The 23,977-nt window shown below is 36.1% G+C and overlaps 1 protein-coding gene across 7 annotated transcripts in view; it reads left to right on the top strand.

The window, feature by feature from the left end:
• The window catches only part of Vps8 (VPS8 subunit of CORVET complex), a 228,157-nt gene that overhangs the window by 24,224 nt on the left and 179,956 nt on the right, over positions 1-23,977 (top strand). For all 7 annotated transcript variants that reach the window (XR_015441160.1, XM_087187025.1, XM_087187022.1 and 4 more), the window contains 9 exons: positions 1,684-1,777; positions 4,761-4,793; positions 5,821-5,875; positions 14,413-14,537; positions 15,308-15,394; positions 18,640-18,707; positions 19,962-20,115; positions 20,221-20,280; positions 22,249-22,356. Coding sequence is in view for 6 of the 7 variants with exons in the window: in XM_087187025.1 (XP_087043151.1) it covers positions 1,684-1,777; positions 4,761-4,793; positions 5,821-5,875; positions 14,413-14,537; positions 15,308-15,394; positions 18,640-18,707; positions 19,962-20,115; positions 20,221-20,280; positions 22,249-22,356 (784 nt within the window). In the remaining variant the exon portion in view is untranslated. The remainder of the gene's footprint in view (positions 1-1,683; positions 1,778-4,760; positions 4,794-5,820; positions 5,876-14,412; positions 14,538-15,307; positions 15,395-18,639; positions 18,708-19,961; positions 20,116-20,220; positions 20,281-22,248; positions 22,357-23,977) is intronic.

Here is a 23,977-nt window from a genome sequence, read left to right as displayed (position 1 = left end):
AAAGGTGGGTGTTGTGACTATTGTCTTCAGACCCCCCAGTAGGAAGCCATAATAATCACCAGGGCCCCCAGCAACAGTAGAGCCCTTAGAAGGAACATAAGTCACACATGACACATAGTGTCTGTGGTGGAAACAGCGTGGTCCATCTTTGCCACCCTCTGTCTCCTACACTCCCCACTCCCATTCTCCGAGGTCAGCTTCCCATTACTTCACTCCTTTAGAGTGGGTTCAGAGGAGAAGCACAGTGATTAAAGTTTTGGGAAAAAGACTTCTAACCCTAAATAACTTCAATTTTGGCTACTTTTCACTCTCCAAATTCTTGGAGAGAACATAAAAAGGAAAGAGAAGCGAAGGAAGAATAATGCAATCACTTTATTGAATTCATGTGTAACCTTAATTGATGAAGTTACCTATGTCTTTGTTTTCCTTTTCTTCATTTTTACCATACCAATGCTATCTTGTTTAGCTTGTCATCTCTGGAATGGTAGGTGCTGTTGTTAGATATGTTCACTTGTTCATCACCGAGTCCTCCAAATAAGTAACTTAGGAGTTTATGATGATCTAGTCACTATCAGCTTAAAACTTGTAGTGCTGTCTTGTTGCCTAGGTAATGAAGTCAGAGGTCCTAGACGTGACATCAGTCTGAACCCTTGGGCTCATCTGTGAGCACTTCCATGCCTGCTGCCCAGTCCATCCCTATTTGTACTCACTGTTCCCCAGGCACAGTATATTCCTTTCCATCTCCACATTTCTGCTCATGCTTTTTGCCAGACATTCATCATTCATTCATTTTGCTAGTCATTCATCAGGCCACATCAGACATCTCTTTTCTACGGCTATCCCTGATAACCCCTAAATAAACAGGATTATACTCTTCCTCATTTGCATTTGCATACTACTGTATTCATATTTCTATTCTAATATTTATCTTGTAAGAATTACTGATCAGTCCCTCCAGCTAGGTTCTAAGATCCTTGACAGTAGGAACTGTGACTTTCTTAGTTTTGTACCACCAGAGCATACTTGTGGTCATATAGAGAAGATACTCAGAAATGTTTGGTAAAGATGATGAGTAGTGCAAAGTGAAAAGAACCATTACTAGGAGCGGCAGAGAGTAATGAGTGGGAGATTGACCCGGTGCTTGGAAGACTAGGAAGGTTGAAGACGGGAGGAGGGCAAGATGACAGGCAGGGGTAGGAAAGCAAGCGGAGGTAATGCAGACACGTAGGGCAAGAGGAGTGACCTGTAGCTACCCTCTGGAGAACAATAGAACTTGGGCTGTTATGTCAGGTGAGTTAAGAAGGGTTTGAATCAGTGGGCATGGAATGGTGACTTTATTCATTTTCCTGCCTGTGCTTCTCTGAGGTTCAAGATAGGAAGATAGGTTTAGTACACATCTTAATGTTTAACTGTTAGATACTTTCTCTGTCTCTCTGTCTTGGTCTCTCTTTTTCAAATTTGGTGCTGGGGATTGAACCAAATGCACCATGCATGCTAGGCAAGCACTCTACCACTGAGGTGTGTCCCCAGCCTTATACCTCTTTTTAAAACAGAACTAACAAACCACAGTGTTATTTTCTGCTTTTCTTATTTTTATGTGGTTTTTCCTCTCAAAGCATTGGGGTCCTACCTTCTTAGTTTTTCCCATCGCTTCTTAAACATATTTCTTTTTTTTGTTTTTAGGAAGAAGAAATTACCTGATTCTTTTTCACTCCATGGCTCAGTTATGCGGCATTCACTTCTGAAGGGGATTTCTGCCCAGATAGTGTCTGCAGCTGTAAGTATTTTATTCTTTCCCCCAGCTTTATAACCTGCAATGGCATAATGAAGTAGGAATGAGCATAAAACAAAGCACAGCTCTTCTCTTGGCCCGAAGCTTAAGAAAAATAGAATCTGGCTTTCATGGTTTTTGGGTGACTATTTTCAGCTCATAAGACATGGCTACACATCCTGACATAGAAATTAGTGCAGCCATGAAAATAAAGGTCTGCTCAGAGTTTCTTTCGAGTGTGCCTAAATGACATATGGCAGTGGCCTAAAAGAAACACTGTGTTTGGTTGAGGACGAATTTTTTTTTTTTTAGTCTGTTCTTATGCAGAAATGATTAATCAGAATCTTTTCTGAATGATTTTTTTTTTATAAGACTCAAGTCTTTTCATGTACCTTATTTATTCTTACAACTTTGCAAGTAGGTAAAGCCACACCCTATTTGACAAATGAAAAGATAGGCTCAGAGAGATGATATTGACTTGTCATATCATTTAGATCAAAATAGAAGTTTTGGTTTTTCAAGAGGGCAAGAGGTTTACACAGAAGTGGCATCATGATACCAACATTGCATTGTAATTTCAGGTTAATCAGAGAAGGCTCTTACTGCACATACAAAAAAAAAAGTGTTCACTCTGGGCACCCGATATATGACTCAGCTCCTGTATCATGAAGTCAGTTTAAATAGATGGTCAAGCAATCGAGGCAAGCTGGGCAATTGCCCTTCCTCTTCTAGGTGGAGAGTAACTCATATTTGCCAGAATGGGAACCACCTGTTGAGGATTACATTTCCATGACGTTTTCTGAATTTAATCCTTATGTAGGTGATGAAATTCATTCCTTTCAAAATCAAGATGAACCAGAACAGTCATTTGACCCACCTGTGCAGTTTTAAAAATATTTTGAATAATGGAGACTGAACTAAAACTCAGACACTGAACAATGATTAGATAAATCTGTTATTTAAAAGGGTTTCTCCGCCCTCTCTGAGAGGAGGGGAAAATTCTAATAAATGCCAGAGTGTTTGCATTCTGTTCTTATTTCATTGCTATGGCTGAGCTCCTTTGGTATGTTAAAATGAAAACTGCTTTTCCTGTGACAGTCATCATATGCTGCCTTCCTAATTTTGGATTACCAGCTCAATTTAAGCTGCATGCTTTTTCTGTGATGGTTGATTTATTAACTTGTAAAACTAGTTACATTTTTGGATATTTCTTCTGAATAGTGCCTTCAGCCTGATGGATAGTTATGTTATCAGGACTTCTTATGACCTTGTTAATCACCGCTTTGGAGTCCAAGCATGAAAAACACTTAGGAGAGATGAAATTTTTGGAGTTGTGAACCTCATTGTTTAACTTTGGAATTTTTCTCAAGGTGATAATGACATGTGTCAAATTAACCTTTTAAGGTTTTTATCATTTTAATGATTAACCTTAAGATAGTACAGATACCTTAGTGCAGTGCTTTTTTAGAAATGTGACAAATACAAAAGAATCTCTTGCGGGGCGGGGGGGGGGGTGCCTATTAAAATGCAGGTTCCTAGGGATCATCCCAGATCTGCTGACTTGGAATCTAGCAGGGTAGCATAGGGCTCTGCATTTTAATAGGCATCCCTGGTGATTGTAATGAAGTCTGGCTTTTGAAAACCACTACCCTAAGATGTTGCAGCACCAGTACTAAAATTCTGCAATCTCAAAAATGATTCCTACATCTGTGCTTTTTAGCTTTTGAAGTCAGTCAGGTGACTTTTGATTTCATTATTCAGGTTCCATTTTGGATCTAGTTTATGTTTTTCATCTGCTGTCTCATTCCTCTTTTTCCATGTCCAGGGTATAAATCAATCATTTATCAAATATTTATTGCATGCATCTTAATTGTGAAGCATTGTGTTAGCATGCTTCACTCACACACGCAGGTGTGTACATACACACAGTGCTTCCCTTTAGATCATTGTGTCCAGCAGCCTTGGTGAGTTCTTTCTGATGTTTCTGTGCACTGGCATAAGTTTTTAGCATCCAGGAAGCTCTGAGTTGGTAAATAGATTCTCCCTTCTGAGATAGTATGATGACTAATCAGCCACATTGACAGGGATGGAACAAGTGTAGGAGCGATATGAAAAGCTTGGCCTGGGAAGCACACAGTTCTACCATTTACTGAACAGCCTTGAGGAAGTCAGTTAGCTTCTTTGAAACTTGATTTCTTAATCTGGAAAATCAGAATAATACTGGCTTTCTGTCTATCTCTCCAAGTTTTAGAATCAAATACTATAAAATATGTGTATGAAAGCTCCTTGTTACTACAGTGCTACATCACTGCAAGCCATGATTATTTAAAGCTATGAATATGTAAGTAGCAAATAGATCTTATCTTTATACAATATTTTTACATTTAATTTGATCCTCAGAACAACTGAGGTAAGTAGGACAGTGTTTACGTTTTCTTTGAACAAATGAGAATGCTGACACACAGGAAAGTTAGATGACTTTCCCAAGTTCACTGAGAAGGAGAAAACTAGCACTTAGTGTTTTACTCTTAGCCTTGAGAATGGGCCTAATAAACCATCCTGGGATTTTAAGTAGGGGTTAGTAGGTAATCTGCTGCATAGGAAGCTTCTACTCAGAGGTAGCAATGTTTCCTTTTTTTAAAATCTTCATTGACGCCTACCATGTTGTCTCTGTAGTACTTAGAGTTAATTACATTGTGGAAGACAGGACCTCTTTCTTCTCTCTTTTTTCTTTATATTTCCACTTATAATCAGCATCCTTCTTGAAGCATCTGTTAACAACTGCTAAAAGAAAAGGATCCACTCTCATGCTCCTTTATTTTGATGATATATACATCTTTTGTAATTTTTCTTAGTTGATGGCAAAAATGAAAGTTCCATGTCTTGCCTGAATCAACTTGAATGAAAGTATATTTAAAGCCTTGTATTATTTTCTGTTTTAAAATGAGACTGTCTTTTCAAATACATATTTTTTTTTAACTCTTTTTAGGACAAAGTAGATGCTGGCTTGCCTACAGCAATTGTAAGTATACTTTAAACCTTTTGAAGGTAAACTTTTTATTTAATTGGATTTTAAAATATTCTTACAGTATTGAAAATTATTACATAAACTATATGATTGCAAATTCATAAGTCATTTTACTCTCAGGAATCAGGTTTAAAATTTGCCCATTTGAATGTTTTCATTCTTTTTTTTTTTTTTTTTTTTTTTGGTACCAGGGATCAAACTCGGGTCCTTGCGCTTGCGAGGCAGGTGGCAGAACCACTGAGCTAAATCCCCGGCCCTTCATTCTTATTTCTTGTCACTCTTTAGGCTTTTGTTTGAGAAGCAGATAGTGGAATCAGGATTAGTGTTTCCCAGGTTTATTTATAAGTGGTATTACCTCCTCTCAAGTAAATTACTTCCTATGTGATCTGGTCTCCCTTCTGTTATAGGGAGTGGAAAATAGCATTCAGTGAAATCCTTGTGGTAAATGTACATTTAATGGCTCTAGACTCCAGTGCCAAACCTGCCAAACAGTAAATCTGTGGAGAACTGGGAGATATTGAAAGCACACTAATGCCCTCTTTTCTCATCTTCCTCCAGCTGCCTCCTGTGGCTTTTTTATTAGTCAGTCAATGGCTGAGCTTTGAACATTTCTGATGCCTTTTGGCTCCTGTGAGTAAACTGGACAAGAGTTCTGGTATACTCCTTCCCCATATCTCGCAGGAAGCCCTTGGATGGCAAATAAGTGCCTCGTACTTTGTCTGGACTCTGATTTTTTTTTTTTAAATTGCTTTAGAGGAAGCTAAGTGGCATGTTTTTTTTCCTATAATGTTGAACATATGATATTTTGATAGTGTTTCCCTTAGAGTAAATTTAGAGGGATTCTCAGAAATAAAATGTCCTGAGTTTCATTTCCCGTTTTGCCTCCTAGTTGAAATTCTTGTTTATAATAGTTGGTATGTCATCCGGTGCCTAAAGGAAGGCAGGTCAGCAAATTTAACTCTGATTATTTCAAGATCTTCAATGTAATATCTTCAAATGTAATTTTCCGTTTTGGTTTCAGGCAGTTTCCAGTCTGATAGCAGTGGGTACATCTCATGGATTGGCTCTAATATTTGGTAAATTTTCTAAGTACTTTCCTACTTGTAAAGAAATACTTGTTAAGAATCCTTTTGAGTTTTATAATGCCCTTTAATCATATTTTACAAAGTAGACTCCATTTTATTGAGCAAAACCAGAAAAATGTGTAAAGTAGCAGTGAATATTTTAGAGTTAAAAATTGCTGGGTATGATGATACATCCCTGAAATCCCAGCTACTCAAGAGGCTAGGGCAGGAAGATCACAAGTTCAAGACCAGCCTGGGCAAGATAGTGAGACCCTGTTTATATATTCATAAATTTAAAAATTATTTGACTCACAGCTCCATTTTGCTACTCATAGCAAATCTTTCTCTCTTATAAATTTGTATCATATCTATTGGCTTTCTGTAGACCTGGACAAAATGGTTTGTCCTCTTGTCTACTTTCAGTTGATGGTAGTGTTTATTTTAAAATTCTGAATGATAATTCAGTAGTTGGTATTGTAAAAGATCTTCAGGGAAAAGGACTCCCCAGAATTCTGAGTAATTTTCCAGGACTCTTACTGACCAAAATTCGGTTCTATCATAACCCTTTTAAACTGAACACATTTTTAGCCGATAATTATGTAGTTTTCTTGGTTGAGAAGAGAACATAAGTAGTTTTTATTTGTATGGTAGATATTAGTTGTATTTTCTCTTTGAGACTACATAATCAGTTTCATTAGTCCTTTGCTTTTGAATTTGGTAGGTGAGCAGAATGTTTTCTTCTTTCATTTAAAAACCATTAGATAATATTTTTCTGTCCTTTTTTGTGTTCTTGTCTAGATCTTAGGTCTTTTGCATCTTTCTTAAATGGAAAACCTGATGATACTTTATTTAGAAAGGAATGTTTGCTAAGGGTTACTTGAACAGAACCATAATTTGATCTCTGTGGAGCCTTGCATCTTGATTTACTGTATGAGTGGATAACTAGTTTCCATTGTACAGTTTGGCTTTCTATTTATAAATTTTCTATCATGGCAAAAGCTTTATTTAACATAAGATTGTAATATCTAGTCTTTTCAAAGGTGATTGATTTAAATAATAGAATTTTATTGCTTGGAGACCAGAGGATCAGAAACAAAACAATTTCTTTGAAAGAACTTTAGAATTCATTCTTTAAATAATACTATTTTTGCTACTATATAGTTGATCTATATGCAAAGAGGAAATTTTAGAAAAGATAGATGAACAAAAAGTTGAAGATATAAAATTATAAAATACCTAATTTTACTATCCAGAAACAATCCTTAACAGCTCTGTGTAATATGGTCTTTTTTCTTTACTTTCTTTTTTTTTTTTTCTTCATTGTTGAAGGTTGAAGGCCTTGTACAGGGTAGGCAAGCACTCTAGCACTGGGCTACATTCCCAGCACTTTTTTTTTGGTACTGGGGATCAAACTCTGGACCTTGTCCTTGCAAGGCAGGTGCGGTGCCACTGAGCTACATCCCTGGCTCCAACACTTTTTAAATTTTATTTTGAGACAGGATTTCACTAAGTTGTATAAACTGTCCTTGACTTTGAGATCCTCCTGCCTCAGTCTCCTAAGGATTGTGGGATTACACTGTAGTACACCTGGCTGATTCATAGTCTTTTTTTCTATGTGTGTACATATGTATGTGTATGGGTTGCCAAATGAGATCATGTTAATTTGTGAACTGATTTTCATTATGTATTTGTAATATCATTTTAATGATATATAATATTCTTTTAAATGGATTCATCAAAATTTACTTGCCATTTCCACACATAAGAATTTATGTTACCCCCCCACCCTCTCTCGGGATTGGACCCAGGGCCTTCACACTGACCTACATCACCAGCCCTGCCCCCCTTGAGACAGAGTGTCATAAGTTCCTAAATTACTTATGCTGGGCTCAAACTTGTGCTTCTCTTGCCTCAGCCTCCTAGAGTGCTGGGATTACAGGCATGCACCTCTACCAAGAAAGTTTGCTAAGTTGTTTCTAACAGTAATGTGATGAACATCTTTGTTTCTGCATTTTTGTACATATGATTAGTTTCTTAGGACAATTCCTAAAAGTGGGATTTCTTGGGCTTGGACATAAAAACGAAAGATTTGATGTGTGTTGTTTAATTGCCTTTCAGAAAAGTTTTGGCAGGTTGGTTTCCTATAAGGGCATAAGTGGAGCTGGGTTGATAGACCTGGGAAATGATCTTACAGAGTCTTTTTGTTGTCTTTTTATTTCACACATGCGATGATTGAAGAGAGGTTAAGTGACATACACAGAACTGAGTTCAGAGTCAAAGGCTACTGAATCCTAAATTAGTGTATTTTCACTCTCCTGAGTAATCCCCTGTTCTGAGAGTAAAGGAGGCAAATTCCAAGATATGAAGAAAAGAATAGAACTAAGGTGATAGAGGATAGAATGTAATGCATATGTGTATCTGACAGCAGAATGCATGTTGATATTTTTTGTTCCCACTCACTAGTACTGTTTTCCTCAACTGTCTGCTTTAACATCCCTTCCTTATCAAGAAGTTGTAAGAATATGTGACTGCTTATAATCAAACCCATGTAGAGCTTACTGCAAGCAAATTAAAATGAATACTTTAAAAACTAACAGGGGAGAATAATACATTATCTTTTGATACTGTCTCCTTCATTTCCTTGGGCCTGGTGCTTGTTTTTTTTAGATTCCCCAGCAGCTTTCTTGTAGATACGATGAAATAGTAATCTTTTATTACTGTTTCATGGAAAAGAAAGTATGCCAAAGTGAACATTTTGGAAAGAATCTTGGTATTCTAGTTGTGCTTTGGGCTTTAAGAGTGTAGCTCATAAATTTTATTCATTATTGTTTGTAGGAAGCAGATGTTTGGACAGTGCTTTTTAACAAATGGATTAAAATATGCCTGAGAGCACAGGAACAAATGGCAGACACTGCGAAGTGTCTAGACTAGAGGTCTGGGTTAGATTTGATCTCTAAAAAATATCTTTGTTGGCCATAGAAGAAAGTGTAACAGGAAGAACTACACTTGTTTAAGCACTAGATTTTCTTTGAAATAGAGGCCTGAGTCACTAAAATAGTAATCATTGTAAGCTTAATGTTAATGTATAGTGCCTATTCTTATGGAATTTTATAACATTTTTTGTGTATCTTGGTTCTCACTTTATACAGAGCCTCAAAAGTACAAATCTTAATGAAAACGTTTGCCTAACCCCAAACCCATACTTTTCCTTTTTATTTATTTTTGGTTGTGAGTGTACTTGAGTAATTATCTTTTTGAAAATGGGTTTTATTTCTATCTAACTGAATTTACTTGCAGTGTTATCATTTGAATGTTGTGCCTTTTTTCCAGTATCAATACCTGGATATAATCATAAATGCTAAACATCATTTAATATACATCAGTTAATCAAATTTAGTAGCATTCCCACAGATAACTAAAGTTTACCACTTATACCCTTAAATTTTTATCTGCATTTTCTCTGAACTTTTGAACTGATTTCTTGCTTTTCTTCTCTCTTTTGATCTTTTCCTCATGGATTCAAAAGGAAAAGGTATAGTAAATTTGGTTTGCATGAGTGGTTCTTTTAATTTGACTTTTTCAGTGTTGAAAGAGACTACCAATTATAGTCAGTGCTCTTGTATAAAAGAAATATAAATAGCTAATTGAAAGATTAAAACAGAGACTTGTGAAAAACAATACACACCTTTAATGCTTTAACTGAAAATATGTTTTCCTGATCGCTTGATATAACCCAAGCCTTTTTTTTTTTTAGTTTATATGTGCCAATAGGAGGTCTACAGCATCTATTTTGGCATAAACTTTATTCATGATGGGTCATGTAAAATTTAGGCACCTGTGAATCAGTCCATGAGCACAAAATTCTAGATTTTAACAAAACTTTCCTTCAGTCCTTTACTGTTATCTTGTTAGCACCCTATTTCATGACAGTTTTATAAAGCAACTGACTTTTACCAATTTTTCTGAAACATCCTCTTAGTGTTCATAGAAACCACAGCTCTTTCTCTTCCACTGTTTTATTGGTTTATATACTTTTAAGTCTTTAAAGTACAATAACATTCCAGTGGCATGAACAGGCACAGAAATTAACATCCTGCCTCTTAGTAAGCATCAGCCTTCTAGAAAGTGACCCATTAGCCGAGGGCATTCAGGGTGCTCTGGTCCTCCATCAGTGACCCGATGGAGGGAGTGAGAACTTCTATCCTGTGACTTGGTCAGATGCAGGTCAGGTAAAAATACTACTGGTATTTTATAATCATTGGTAAAAAATGTTTCCTAATAAGATCTCCTTTATTTTTCTTCTTTGGTCCTAGAGAATATTTTAACATAATAAAAGATAAGAAGAATAGTGTTAAAGAATGATGAATACCGGCAGATTAGAGTTCACACATAGTTAAATTTGATTCCTTCTGAGATATAGGTGTTTCCTTGTATGATTGTCTTTGGAACTAATTAAAACAAACTAGGGATGAAAAATAGTGGACTGGCTTGTTTTTGGTATATAGACTTAGAAATTCTTGAAGATTTTAGGACAATTATAAACTTTATCCATTATATGTGGCATTTCTTTGCTATTTAGCACATTACTCTTAAGCCCAGAATGTCCTGAGATCTACCCTGGGCCACGTATACTCTGAAAGATACTTAGGTAGAAGAGTATCCTTTATCCAAAGTGCTTGGGACCAGAAATGTGTCCAATTTGGGAGGTTTTGGGATTTTGGAATATTCAAGTAGACTTCACAGGTTGAACATCCCTAATCCAAAATCCAAATGCTCCATAATCAAAATCTTTTTTTGTTTGTTTGTTTGGGTTTTTTTGGTACTGCGGATCAAACTCGGGTCCTTAGCTTGCAAGGCAGGCGGTGGAACCACTGAGCTAAATCCCTGGCCCGATAATCAAAATCTTTTTGACTGTCAGTTTGATATTTAAAAAGTTTTGAATTTTGGAGCATTTCAGATTTTGAAGGTTTAGATTAGGGATATTCAGCCCATACTAACAAAAGAAATAAATGTAACTCATTGTAGCATCAAGTAGATAAGCTTTTGGTGATACCTGGTCTTCAAGTTCCTTTCCTTCATAAACTATATTGTCATTCGTAATAATCCCTTGCATTTGTGCCTTTTAGTAGTTTCAGATTTTTCATAGGTCTTTTGTTGTTTAAGCATTTTGTGAACTCTGCGAAGTTCAAGGGAAAAGTGATGATCTTATTTCATATTTCTCACTGGGTCACCTGCTTCATAAGGATCCACTCCAGTTTTTTTAATACTAGGTGGACAGTGTCAACCAATGTAATTTTATGTGAACTTGTAAATAACAGCTAGATGGAGCTCTCATTTCCATCTTTCCTGCTTCTGTCCAGGTCCTCTTGTTCTTTCCATGTAATAAGATTTAAGTGTTTTAAAGATGTGTCTGTTTTAGCCAAATGCTTCCCCCCAGAATTGCCCACAATTATCTGAACTACAGAATATGTAGTTACTTTGGTAGGAGAAACCTGCCATCTTCTTTCCACAGAAATTCTACCCTTTCTGAATTTAGTCTAAATTATATAATAGCAAGTTTGTTAACATACCGTGAAGATAGAATGATAAAAGATAGAATGAGAATTAAAAGATAACTTTGCAGAGTCGATTACATTTTATGTACAGACCATCACCTGTCCACCATCATTTGCTGCTTTAAAAATTACGTATAAATCTAATCTATAGGTTAGTTTGTTTTGTGAAATTTAATAATATTCAAGGGACATTAAATGATTATTTTGTGTATCATCTTACTTTACTGATTTATTCCTTTTAGCAACACAATGAAGTCATCTGTTTTCTACATTATACAGAAGAAAATAGGGAGGTTTAGAGAAATTAAGTAGCATTCCTAAAATTACCCAAACATATAGTTGCATTGCCTGTAACTCTCTAGGAGTAGCAGTGGGATTAAATTTCAAGTGTCTTGTTTCACAGCCATACCACTTCATACAGGGAGACTATAAAGATAAATGTATTTTACAAATACATTGTAAAAATCAAGAAAAAAATTGAGGATATTTTCATTGACACAGATCTGTAAAATATAAATTTAATGCATATTTCAAGGGTGAGGAAGGTTGATAATTTAATTTCCTGTCTTGTGTAGTTTTTTATGTGTGGGAACTATAGTCAGGAAAGCACAACCACACAGCCTTGATTGGGTGTTTAACCATAAGATATGTCCTTTGTCTTCCCTCCTTTTTCCCACTGTCACTCTTTTCTGTTTCCTCTTTCTTCATGGTACCCATATTCTTTATTTGATCATACTTCTCAGTTCTCCTGCCAAAGTTTTTCCTACCTTACAAGAATACTTCTATTATCTAATGTAAGAATGAACTTTGTTAAATCAGAAAGCAGCAGTGAATGTATTGGTGGGTCTGAACTCTGTAAATTTTGACCCTCAAGCAGAAGTACAAAGGATTTCAGCCCTATGCTTTTTGTTTACTACTCTGTTCCAGGAAGGCAGGCACTTAGGACCCAAGGGCCTTCTTTGTGGGGCTTGAATGAGATTTCATACCAGCCTCTGTCTTTGTCTTCTTCAATCCATCTGTTACTTATACATGTGATCCAAAGCAGTGGTAAATATAAAATACTGTTACCCAATCATCATAGCTTGACAGTTTGCAAATTAAGGTATGTGCGTAACCCACCAACTATGTAAGGTGGCCTTGACATTATAAGGATCACAAAAAATACTATTGAAGAGAGGTAATTTCAGTAGAGGTAAATAAAACATGATGTTGGGCTGGGGATTTAGCTCAGTGGTTCTGCCGCCTGCTGTGCAAGCGCAAGGACTGGAGTTCGATCCCCGGTACCAAAAAAAAACAAAACAAAAACCATGATGTCATTTTAGAGTCAGATAAGTTGTAGAATAAAGAGAAATTTTAATAATTTTGCTTAAATTGAGGAAAAGAAGAAAAATTAGAGGGAGGCCAATCTGGGCATATGGAAAAAATTTGTAATTTTATAATTCTAGATGTGAAATAGAGATAATGACCTTTTAAACAGTCAGTCCTCCCATGTTTGAGTTTATTCCCTTTTGAATGTTTACCTAAGAAGACTTTTAAAAATTGAATACTTTCAGGCTGGGGATTTAGCTCAGTGTTTTCGCCGCCTGCTGCACAAGTGCAAGAAACCGAGTTTGATCCCCGGTACCAAAAAAAAAAAAAAAAAAATTGAGTACTTTCTGTATACCAGATACAGCATAGTTATTGTTTCAGAATTTCTTCTGGGGGTGGGTGCTTTTAAATCCAGTTTATGAGCTCAAAAAAAATACTTTGACGGTATTCACTTTGAATGGGCAAAAGACTTATCTCTCATAGCCTCTGTACCTGAGAATGAATGTCTTTAGGTTCTTTCTGATAACTAGATTTCTTACAGAAGGTAGATTTGCAAATGTGAAAGCTATTCCAATGACTGTCAGATTCCTGAGTAAAGGCACTAAGCTAGGAATTCTGGGAGTATGAATTCATTTGTGGTCTTAGCTCTTAGTGGGATCATATTCTATTAGGGGAGGAAAGACACATCTCAAAACTACCATGGCATGTAGATAGTTAAGGGGCACACATAGGTGCTGGGGGAGTCAGGAGAACTCTAGGTTGTAGAGGAATTGTGTCTTTTTCATTTGTTTTTGTTTTTTCCTAAACAGTTAATTTTAGGCATGCTGCTTATATTAAACATTTTAAATTTCATTGTTTTCAAGTAGGTACAGTCATAAATTGAACACAAAATAAGCTTTGCTTAGGAGAAGCCCTAGGGCAATTTCTTTTAATTATTAGATAATAAAATTTAATAAACGAGTGCCTCCTAGAAAAATCAGAGATGATTAAAGCAAGATCCTTGCCCTAAAGAACTTAATCTAGTAGAAATTTGAATTATTTGCTTTTAGCATATCAAATGTTATTCTTGAAATAATTTTCTGGAGTAGTTTAAATGTTTACTCTAATTTTACTTGCACTGTTAATTTGCCTAGTAAACCTTTTCATGGATAATATAAATGTAAATTTCAATCAAATTTTAAATTAACACATTTTGATTTTTGAAGTTTTAAAGCTCTTTTAAATGAAGGTGCTATTCCCTATAACCTTGCATCTTGAAAAATGGCTATAAACATAATTCTGAAATGAGGCAGCTGAAAGAGAGTTGGTCTGTTCAAGGAGAGACATCATCTTTTCTTATTTTTTGCAATGCTGGGAATTAAACCGAGAGCTTCGCATATAATAGGCAAGTGCACTTACCACTGAACTATATCCTTAGCCCTATTTTTTTCTTATTACTCTCAAGTTTTGTGCTACCCTTTTCTGTAGGTCTTACTGTTTCTACAATCTTAGTGTCTCATTAATGCCCAGCTCCTAGTAGATGCTGAATAAATATATTTTTAAATATCAAAATTAGAAAATTAACTTCATTATCTGTGTCTTTTGATTCTTACCATTTCTCAAGTCTTTGAAAACACTCCTATAGTATACTTCTCTATTCACTGTCTTCCATTTCTTTTGCTTGATTTTACAAACTGTTTTCCTTAGATCAGAATCAAGCGTTGCGACTCTGCCTGGGGAGCACTAGCGTTGGAGGTCAGTATGGAGCCATCTCTGCCCTCAGTATCAACAATGACTGTTCAAGACTGCTCTGTGGCTTTGCTAAAGGACAGGTAAGGCACAGACTTTCTTTCACCCATAAGATCATGTTAAAATCAAGTTTTGAAAACTAATATCTTTAGAGCAATATTTTGAAGACCAAAATAGGTTATAAAATGATACACCTGTAGAGGTAACCTAAGGTTACTCATCACATTGAACAAGTCTTGTCTTGTTCACATTTTTTAATAATTGTTATTGACCGAACTAGAGTCTATAATTTTTATAATTTTATAAGTCATGTGTCTATTTTAATATAGATTTTATAAACCAATCAGGGTGATATATAAAATGTATCTCCTTAGAATAATAGTATGTAATTGTGGCTGCTCTTTAGATATACTGTGTTCTGCTTTCTTGATTCTTAATGCCTGTGTTTCTTGATAACTGTTTTGGTATTTCTTGGTTTTCACTTCTGAACTGTTACTAGGTTAGGGTTTTTCCCATCTCCTGATGTGTGCATCACTAGCTGGTTTGGCAGTAAGCTGTTCCTATAATTTTTACCAATGGTAAACAGATTGACTTACTAGAGAAGTTTCTTTTACCTCTGAGTATAAGAATAACACTTAAAAATCTAAAGTGGGTTGGGCAGAATAAGGGGTTTGAAGATGGAAAAAAGGCTCCATGCTTTAATGGACCTGCAACCTTCAGGTATGTTTTAACTTTATAGTTCTTTGCCTGCAATGTTTATAGATAAGGAATAGATTATTTCAGCAGAATGCAGGATACTTAAGTCTAAAAAACAGCAATAAATTTGTTTTTAAAGCACTTAGTTGTCTTATAGATCACCATGTGGGATTTGGCCAGTGGAAAACTTCTCAGATCAATAACAGATGCTCATCCTCCAGGAACGGCAATATTGCATATCAAGGTAACAGCTTTGCTTTCTTCTGCTAATAATCTTCATAATTATTGCTTTGTATCCACTTTAAAGTAAATTTACCTATATTAATAATCAGAAGCCCCCAAAATGTATTTGATATGAAGTTGAACATTGTTTGACAGCCCAATAGGATATTTTCCCAGGTTAAAACCAGAGATGGGCTAATATGGAAATATTCGGCCTCAGATTATATCAAAGACTAATACATATAGCAGAAAAAGGGCAAATTGATGTGATCCTAGACTAGTGGTTGGCAGCAAAGACAGACAGCACCCTGGTGAAATCTCATATGGAGATTTAAAAAGGTCTTTTTAACCTTGTTAGGGCACCAAGGTTTCATTGCTAAGGGGGTATGTTCTGTCACCTTTTGTTGGGAATTGACTGATGTACAATGTACTAACTGTGAAAGAACCAGAATTTGGATTATGTTTAGAAATGAATCTATTGGTTTATTTTCTTTTAGTCCTCTACAGGGAAAGCCTTAAAATCCCAGTCTTGGTTTTCTCCTTCCAGGTCTGAAAAAAATAAACCAACTTAGGTAATAGTCTTTATTTATATCCGTGTGAACCTTGGTTCTTACATGTTGGCAAGCCCATGTGCAGAAGCATAAAAGTACTATAACTAGGGATGTCTAAAATCAGATCTTCTAGATTTAATCAAGTACATATTTTGTTGCTTAGCTGTGCAGAGCTCTCTTACCATACACATGCTTTTTAAAGTCCGCAAGCATCTGGAATTTATATGTCTGCATCTAGGTTAGTTACTAAAAAGTCTTTTGTGACAAAGCAGCATTGAATCATTTAGTAATAACAATGAAAACAACCAAGACAAGTAAAAGTAGAGAGAATTTCTCCTCTTTCAGTATGTGATGGTAATTTATCTTGACCTCTTTTAGTAGAGCATGTACCAACTTCTAATATATTATAGTTGTTTATGTATATGTCTTATCTCTCTCTCTTTTTTTTTTGGTTCCGGGGATCAAACTCAGGACCTTGCGCCTGTGAGGCAGGTAGCAGAACCACTGAACTAAATCCCTGGGCCCTTATCTCTCTTAATTAAGATCTTTGAAATAAGAATCTATCATTTATTTTTGTGTTTTACCCATAGTAACTGTTCAGTAAATGCTTGATTGAAAGAATAACTAGTTGGTGGTGTTTATAAATGGCCAGTGCATTTGCAAAAAGATGAAATTATTGGGAGAAATAATAAATGATAAAGGTAGAGAGAAAAGAGAAAGATGCATTTGAGATTAAAAGCATAGTGTTTGGGAACAGTGATGAAAGTATTGTGTGCAGACGCTGACATTAGAGAGGAGATAGATGTGATTGAACACTTCTGAAGTCTTGGATTGACTGGGCCACTTGTACTTCAGTATTTGTTTGTTTGTTTGTTTATTTATTTATTTTTTGTACTGGGATCAAACTCAGGACCTTGGGCTTGCAAGGCAGGCGGTGGTACCACTGAGCTAAATCCCTGGCCCACTTCAGTATTTTTTAAAAGTTCTATTGAATCTTTTTTTTATTAGTATGTGTTTGCAGTACATAATAAATACATTCATTGTGGGGAGTTGGCACATGTACCTCACCCATCTTAACTCTTTCTATCCTCCTTTCCTTCTTCATTTCCTCAAAATTTTACCCTACATCCCATCAATAACAGTTTGGACTTACATACTTTGTATATGTGTGTGTGTGTGTGTGTGTGTGTGTGTGTGTGTGTGTCTTTGTACATGTGTGTAATTATATAAATGAACTATTGTACTAATTTTAAGCATATTATAAAACATATACACAAGAAGTAGAAAATTATTAAAATGTATATGAGCCTGTTGTTGTCATATAGGTAGGTTTTCAAGCTAGGAATATACTTTCTTTAATAGGTGCTATTCAAATTTTATATTTCCTCCAGAGTCAGTTTCTTTAATTTGTCTTCCAAGATACTTCATAGAAGTTGTCACATTTATTTCAAAAAAGATTTTTGTAATATGCTTTCTATATCCTTTTAAATTCTGTAAAATCTGTGGTAATGTCCTCTAAATCTTGATATTATAATTTTTAAAAAATGTATAATTGATATTGTGTAATAGGAAAAAAGGTCTAAAGGAGCAAGGAAAGTGAGAGGGGCAGGGGAAAGGAAAGAAGGGAAAAGAAAAAATATGAGAAAAGGAAAAAATGGAAACAAAGTCTTGCAAATAGGGAAGGGTGGAGGGGGTGAAGGGAGGGCAGGGGAAGGGGAAAAAAATAAGAACGAAGAGACTCATGTAATGGTACAAGATCCCAATGATGCATGTAACTGTATTGTATACCCAAAATGTACCAATAAACTTAATGAGAAAAAAAGAAGTAGAAAATTAAACAGAAAAACAAGTTCTCCTATTTTTCCTGCACTCCTGTGGATCATCACATGCATGCGCCTAGGCAACTGCTCTTCTAGGATCAAGGAAGAAGATTTTACCTCCTGTATTTTAACCACCGCTGAATACAAACCTTTGGGGTTGGGGAGACTAGTCATTATAAATGATATGTGTTTTCATTTTGTGTCCTGTAACATTTATCACACCTCATATCTGTCATTGTGGATATTTATTCTGAGTTTTTCAGGTTAGGTAATAATAATTGAAATATAATCTGTTGAAGAAGATCAAGGGCAGCAGATTTCAGGAAAAGTTATATAAAAAGTTACAAAGATGTTTTATATTTGTGTATTAACTCTTCAGCTATTCAGAAAACTTATTCAGACAGGTTTATTTCCCGGTGATACCAAGTGACGTTTACTGTGACCTTATTCTGAAAACAAGGCAACTGCAAGCATATCCAAATGACCCTGTTTGTTTAATAACAAGTTAGAAAATCTTAATGTAAGGACCCGAGTAGAAAACTTCAGGGTTTTTAGCAACTATAGTTTGTATTTTTTTTTTTTTTTTTTGGTACTGGGGATCGAACTCAGGTCCTTGTACTTGCACAGCAGGGCAGCGAAACCACTGAGCTAAATTCCCGGCCCTAGTTTGTATTTTTATTTTATTCTGATGCAAGGTTTTACTTTTTGAAAGCCTCATTTTTTAAAGAAGATACTGAGCCATTTTTATCCTAAATAAGGATTATTTTGTATGTTGAAGAGATGAGCTAAATCTTGTTTAGGCTATTTCAGATGCTAAATATGTGTGTTGTAGGGAACTTAACACTTGACTGGTTGTTTAAAAATCTACAAGAAAAGTAAATTCTGTCTCTGTTTAGTTTACAGATGATCCAACTCTTGCAATTTGCAATGACAGCGGAGGCTCTGTTTTTGAATTGACATTTAAGTAAGAAACTAATGGACATTTGTTGACAAATGGAAAGACTTGCTCTGGTTTAATGATTTGAAATTGAACATGAAGAGGTCTGGAAAGTGGATGTGATTGAAAATAGGTTATGGTTGTGTATTATAATTACCTGGGGAGGCTGGCAGACCATGTGGAGTTCCAGGCCTGGTTCCCCATTTTATCTCAGGTCTGAGTCAGACTTCTAGAAACATACTCCCCAGAGAGTTCTCATGTGCTGTTAAGCTTAGGGACTGCTATTTTGGAGTAGCTCACTAATTTGGTTTAGGCCCCAGGCCAAGTTGATTATAACCATAATGGCCAGGTGTGAAAAGGTTTTTATTGCCTTAGAATTGCCTTGATAACTTTTAAATAAGAGTAAAAGACTGTTTGAATATATGGAGAAACATATGTGAGGCTGAGGTTTTTTAAAAAAGGGGCAAACATAATATTCAGTGTGTATTATATTTCAAATTCTTTCAAGGCTAATGCCTATCTTTATTTCTTGAATTTCTCATAGCTTTCTAAATACTGAGCTCAAAGTAATTGCTGAAAAAATACACTACTTAGTCACCTAATGTTTACTGATGCATATCCTATGAGTAGGTGTATGTGCAGATACCAGAGTTACAGCTACGAATTAGGCAACATTCCTACTCTATAAGAACTTACATTCTAGTTGGGGTGAGGGTAGGGAGACAGGAAATAAACCAACATGTAAGCGAAATAATTTCAGATAGGTGTGAGTGCAGTGAAGAAACTAAGACAGGTCAGTGTCCTGGAACACATTTCAGGATAACTCAGGAGGGCCTCTCTCAAGAGATAACGTTTGAAGAAAGACCTGAATGATGAGCTGGCCAAGAAGTGCAGAGATGTGGAGGAAGTGTCCCAGGCTGAGGAGCATTTGAATACAAAGGCTTTGGGTGGACATAAGTTTGGCCCCTGGAGTCCATCAGAAGTGACAGCAGTGGGAGAGGAGTGAAGGCAAGAGCCAGATCACGCAGGACCTTTCAAGATGTAGATAAAGAGTTTGGATTTCATTTTATGTACACTGACATTTTCTGCCAGTGGAAGGTTTTTAGTAGAAGATTGGTAGATGGGACCCATATAGTAGAAAGGTCACACTGCTGCGATGTGGAGTTTGGGTTGTTAGAGACAGGAGTAGGAACTGGGAGGCTGGTGTAGGGCAGACAAGCTGGTGATGTTAATGCCTGAAATCATCGCTGAGTGATTTGGAATGTCTGGTTACATTTCCAGGAGAGTGATGGGAGTGAGAACTTGTGAATCTAGATGTCTGTTCAGTGGTTCCAAGGGAGAAGTGTGCTGTATTGAGCCTCTACATTCTAAGCCTGAATTGAAAGATCATCCCATCACACAGTTCTCATTATTGGCCATGGCATCCTTAACAAAGGTAGGCGTATTTAGAGGATGACACTCATAACTCTTAGGGGCTCTGAGCACAAACAATTTGAAAATTACAAGGTAAATACTGAATATAGTATTTTTTTCCCTAAAGATACTGGTCATTGGATTGAAACCATCCTTGAAAGTGTGGATGACTTTTCCTTATGGACGCGTGAGTATGCTTCTCCATCTTGTTAGCAGACAAAGGAAAGGACTGCGTCAGGAGGTTGGGGAAAGTGACTTGTAAGGGCAAATTCTATGAGACTGTCAGAAATCTAGGCAGAATGGAAGTCAGTAGTGTATTCCGGTGATGATTGTTTAGACTTACCTTAAGTTGACCAAACCAGGGTAAGCTGATGTCTGAGTCATGAGATCTTTTACTTTTCTCCCTTTATTACTTTAAGCATATGTCTGACTGCTGTTTTTAACCTTAATTTGACAGTCTCTGTGTATTGCATCTTGGTGCTTTGTGGACATACCTAACCTCATTCATGGTTTTCCTTGCCTCATCTTTGCTCCCTTGTGGGCAGTAATATTCCCTTACTGAATTTAAAGCTGAAGGATAAGATGATGTATTGAGTTCCAGCCTCGATTTTCAATGTTTAAAGGACATTTGTTTTTGTATGATGGCCATGCTGAGGCAGATTATACTCTCTGTGGCGGTGACACTGAACTACTGATCGAGTACACCTCACTATCCTATCCAATACATATTGCTACTATATAGGCTTTCCTTGGCTTCTGCCTCTGATATTTCTCAGAATGTACATTTGCCCCTAGCTCTCTCTGTAGTTTTTGCTTTCGTGGATTCAACCAATGATACATCAAAAATATTTAGAAAAAAACCCAGGAAGATAGCAAGTTCAAGGCTAGCCTAGGCAACTCAGTGACTCAGTGATACTCTGTGTCAAAATAAATAAATAAATAAATGAATGAAAAGGGCTGGGGATGTAGTTCAGTTCAAAGGCCCTGGATTCAATCTCCAGTACTACAGAGTACTACCGAATCAACTCCAAACCCAAACCAAAAATTCCATCTATAACTGAACATGTGCAGACTTAATTGTTATCATTCTAACCAACGTAGTAGAACTATTTATGCTTAATTTATATTATATTAGGTATCATAAGTAGTCTGGATGATTTAAAGTGTTCAGGAGGATGTGTGTAGGTTATATGCAAGTACTATGCCATTTTATTAAGGGACTTGAGCATTATAGATTTTGATACTCAAGATGATACCAAGGGCAACTGTGTTATTCAGACCCCAGGGTCCCCTTTCTCTTCTTCTTGGTCATTTTTAGAGAGCTGTGATTTTTCTTTTCTGTGTATGAGGAAAGGTACTGGTGGGATGGCATCGAGGGTGGTGGTACATAACTTGGGCTATTCCAGAAAGCAGAGAGATCATTCTTGTTTTCTTATTGGTACCCTGTGAATCTTTGGGCACAAGGAAAAAGCATTTGTGTCCTTTAAATGGCAAAGCTGGCTTAGATTTCCACTAACATCTTCTGGTTTAGCTTCATTGGCTAATTGAGGTGTTTTTCATGGTAGTGTATTTACATCTTTTCATATGTTTTACTAGTATTTTTTCTAAACATTTTTTAGGAACATTTTCAAACAAATAGAGAAGTCAAAAGGATGTTTTCATTACATATCTGCCATCTAAATTCTACTATTACCATTTTATGGTACTTTCTTATTACATGTGTGTGCATCTGTTCATCTCTTCATCCATTCATCAGACTACATATTTTAGATTTTTGTGTATTAGAATAAGTTGCAGAAATGAATGCTTTATTTCCCTAAATGTTCAGCATGCATATCATCATCTACAGTTTAGTGTTTCTTTGGTGTAAAATTTATATACAAAAAACGCACAAATCTTGAGTGTAAATTTACTGAACTTTGGCAGATGCTAATAGTTTTGTAGCCCAAACCCTTATCGAGATACAGAGTGTTGCCAACAACCTAGAAAGTTCTCTTATGACACTTTCCAGTCAGTCCTTGCTTTGTTGGAATCTTTAGGAGAAACTGGGAAAGGTTTTATCAAGGAGCACGAGTCATAAGCTGTTTCTGAACAGTTTTTGCTTTGTCCTTCTGTTACTGTGATGAGGTTTCTTTCCTTCTTCATTCTCTTTTAGATGGATCCTTCCAGTGTTCCATTGCTGGCCTGGCATTTTGTAGCAGTGCATAATTATGTGAACCCCATGCTTGCTTTCTGCAGAGGAGATGTTGTTCACTTTCTACTGGTAAGTTCTAATATGATGGTGGGTCTTTCATAAAGTCTTGTATCATAACATCTTTTTTTCTGACTTATCGTTAATAGAATATTGTGTCAAAGAAATCTATTTTACTATCATAAGCCTTTGGAGACAGAATATTTAATTTTATTTAAGGCTTTAATGGTTAACATGGTAAAAACTGATCACTGTCAGCTCTATAACCCTTTATAATTTCTTAATTCCATCTCCTTTGGAGTAATAATTAACGATTTATTCGTGTGTATAAACATATGAATGTGAACATATCTGTATTAATGCTATTTACATATGTATCTGTATATTTATTAGGAAACACATCATTGAACATCTGCTTTCTCTACAGTTTGATAGGAACAAAAAGTGAATGAAGGAAGTATAAAAGATTTCTTCTTTCACAGTTTATGCTATTGTTTGAAAGGTAAAACCGGCATGTTTGTGACTATCAGAGAGAACAGTTTAAACATTGACCTATATGATGAGAATTAAAAGTTGGGATAGGGCCAGGGATTTAGCTCAGTGGTTTCGCTGCCTGCTGCGCGATCGCAAGGACCCGAGTTCGATCCCCGGTACCAAAAACAAACAAACAAAAAATAAAAAAATAAATAAATAAATAAAAGTTGGCATAAATTAGAGAGCACAGAGATAAGAATGCTCTAGAGAGGCCCCGGAGGATTTCATAAGGATTTGGGGGAAACAAGATGAACTGAAGTCAGAACTAAGAACATGCCTATGTAATCTGGTCTCAGGTTCCTAGCTCAGGGAAGCAAGTCCACTATAGCTCACCTTGTTTCTGCAGCCGGAAACCAAGGTGTTGCCTTTCCGTCACCTTTCTCCCTTCATTTGTGTTGCCTCACCAAATCCTGTTGATTCAACCTTCAAATTCTCTTTACTCTCTTCCTTTTTATTTCCCTGTTGCTGCTTTCCCATCTAAACTGCATGTGTTCCTGGACTAGATGCTGTAGCAGCTTCCCAAGTCGTCTCCGGCCTCTGCTATTGTCTCTGTCAGGAAAGCTCTGTGATCTTCTGCACTTAATCTTAGCTCATGGTTAGCACTGTCTTTTGTGATCTCTGAACTAAGTTATTGCTTCCTATTGTATGCTCCCATAAGACCTTTTAAAAAATAATATTCAGCACTTTTAAAATTATTTGTCTTATGTTTTTCTTCCATGTTTGGCTGAGAGCTCCATAATTCTAGAACCAACTGTACTGCTCTATTTCTAGCCACTTAGGACAGCACCTATATATAAAGTAAATGCTTAATAAATGTTTATAGAATTAATGACAGGGAAAAATCTATGGTAGAACATAAAAATCGAGTATATGAGGTGGATCTAGAGTAGGAGTTGGCAAACTGTGACTCATCAGCCAAATCTGGCTAGCTACTTGTTTTTGTAAATAAATTTTTAGTGGAATATATACATTACTGTTCATTTATATGTTTTTATTACTTACTGCAGTGGTAGAGTTGTGTAGATGTGATAGTGTAGGTCTGCAGAGCCGAAAATGTTTACTCTGTGGTCCCTTACAGATAAAATGTGTCAACTATTGATATAAGATTTGGCCTAGGATTGGTGAAGGGGAGCCATCACAGGTTCTTACATAATTAAAA

This window comes from Heterocephalus glaber, unplaced genomic scaffold (assembly GCF_053883595.1).
Source record: "Heterocephalus glaber isolate CG9 unplaced genomic scaffold, H.glaber_assembly_v1.0 deba00001504, whole genome shotgun sequence".
NCBI lineage: Eukaryota > Metazoa > Chordata > Mammalia > Rodentia > Bathyergidae > Heterocephalus > Heterocephalus glaber.
This window is presented reverse-complemented; position numbering and strand designations above follow the sequence as displayed.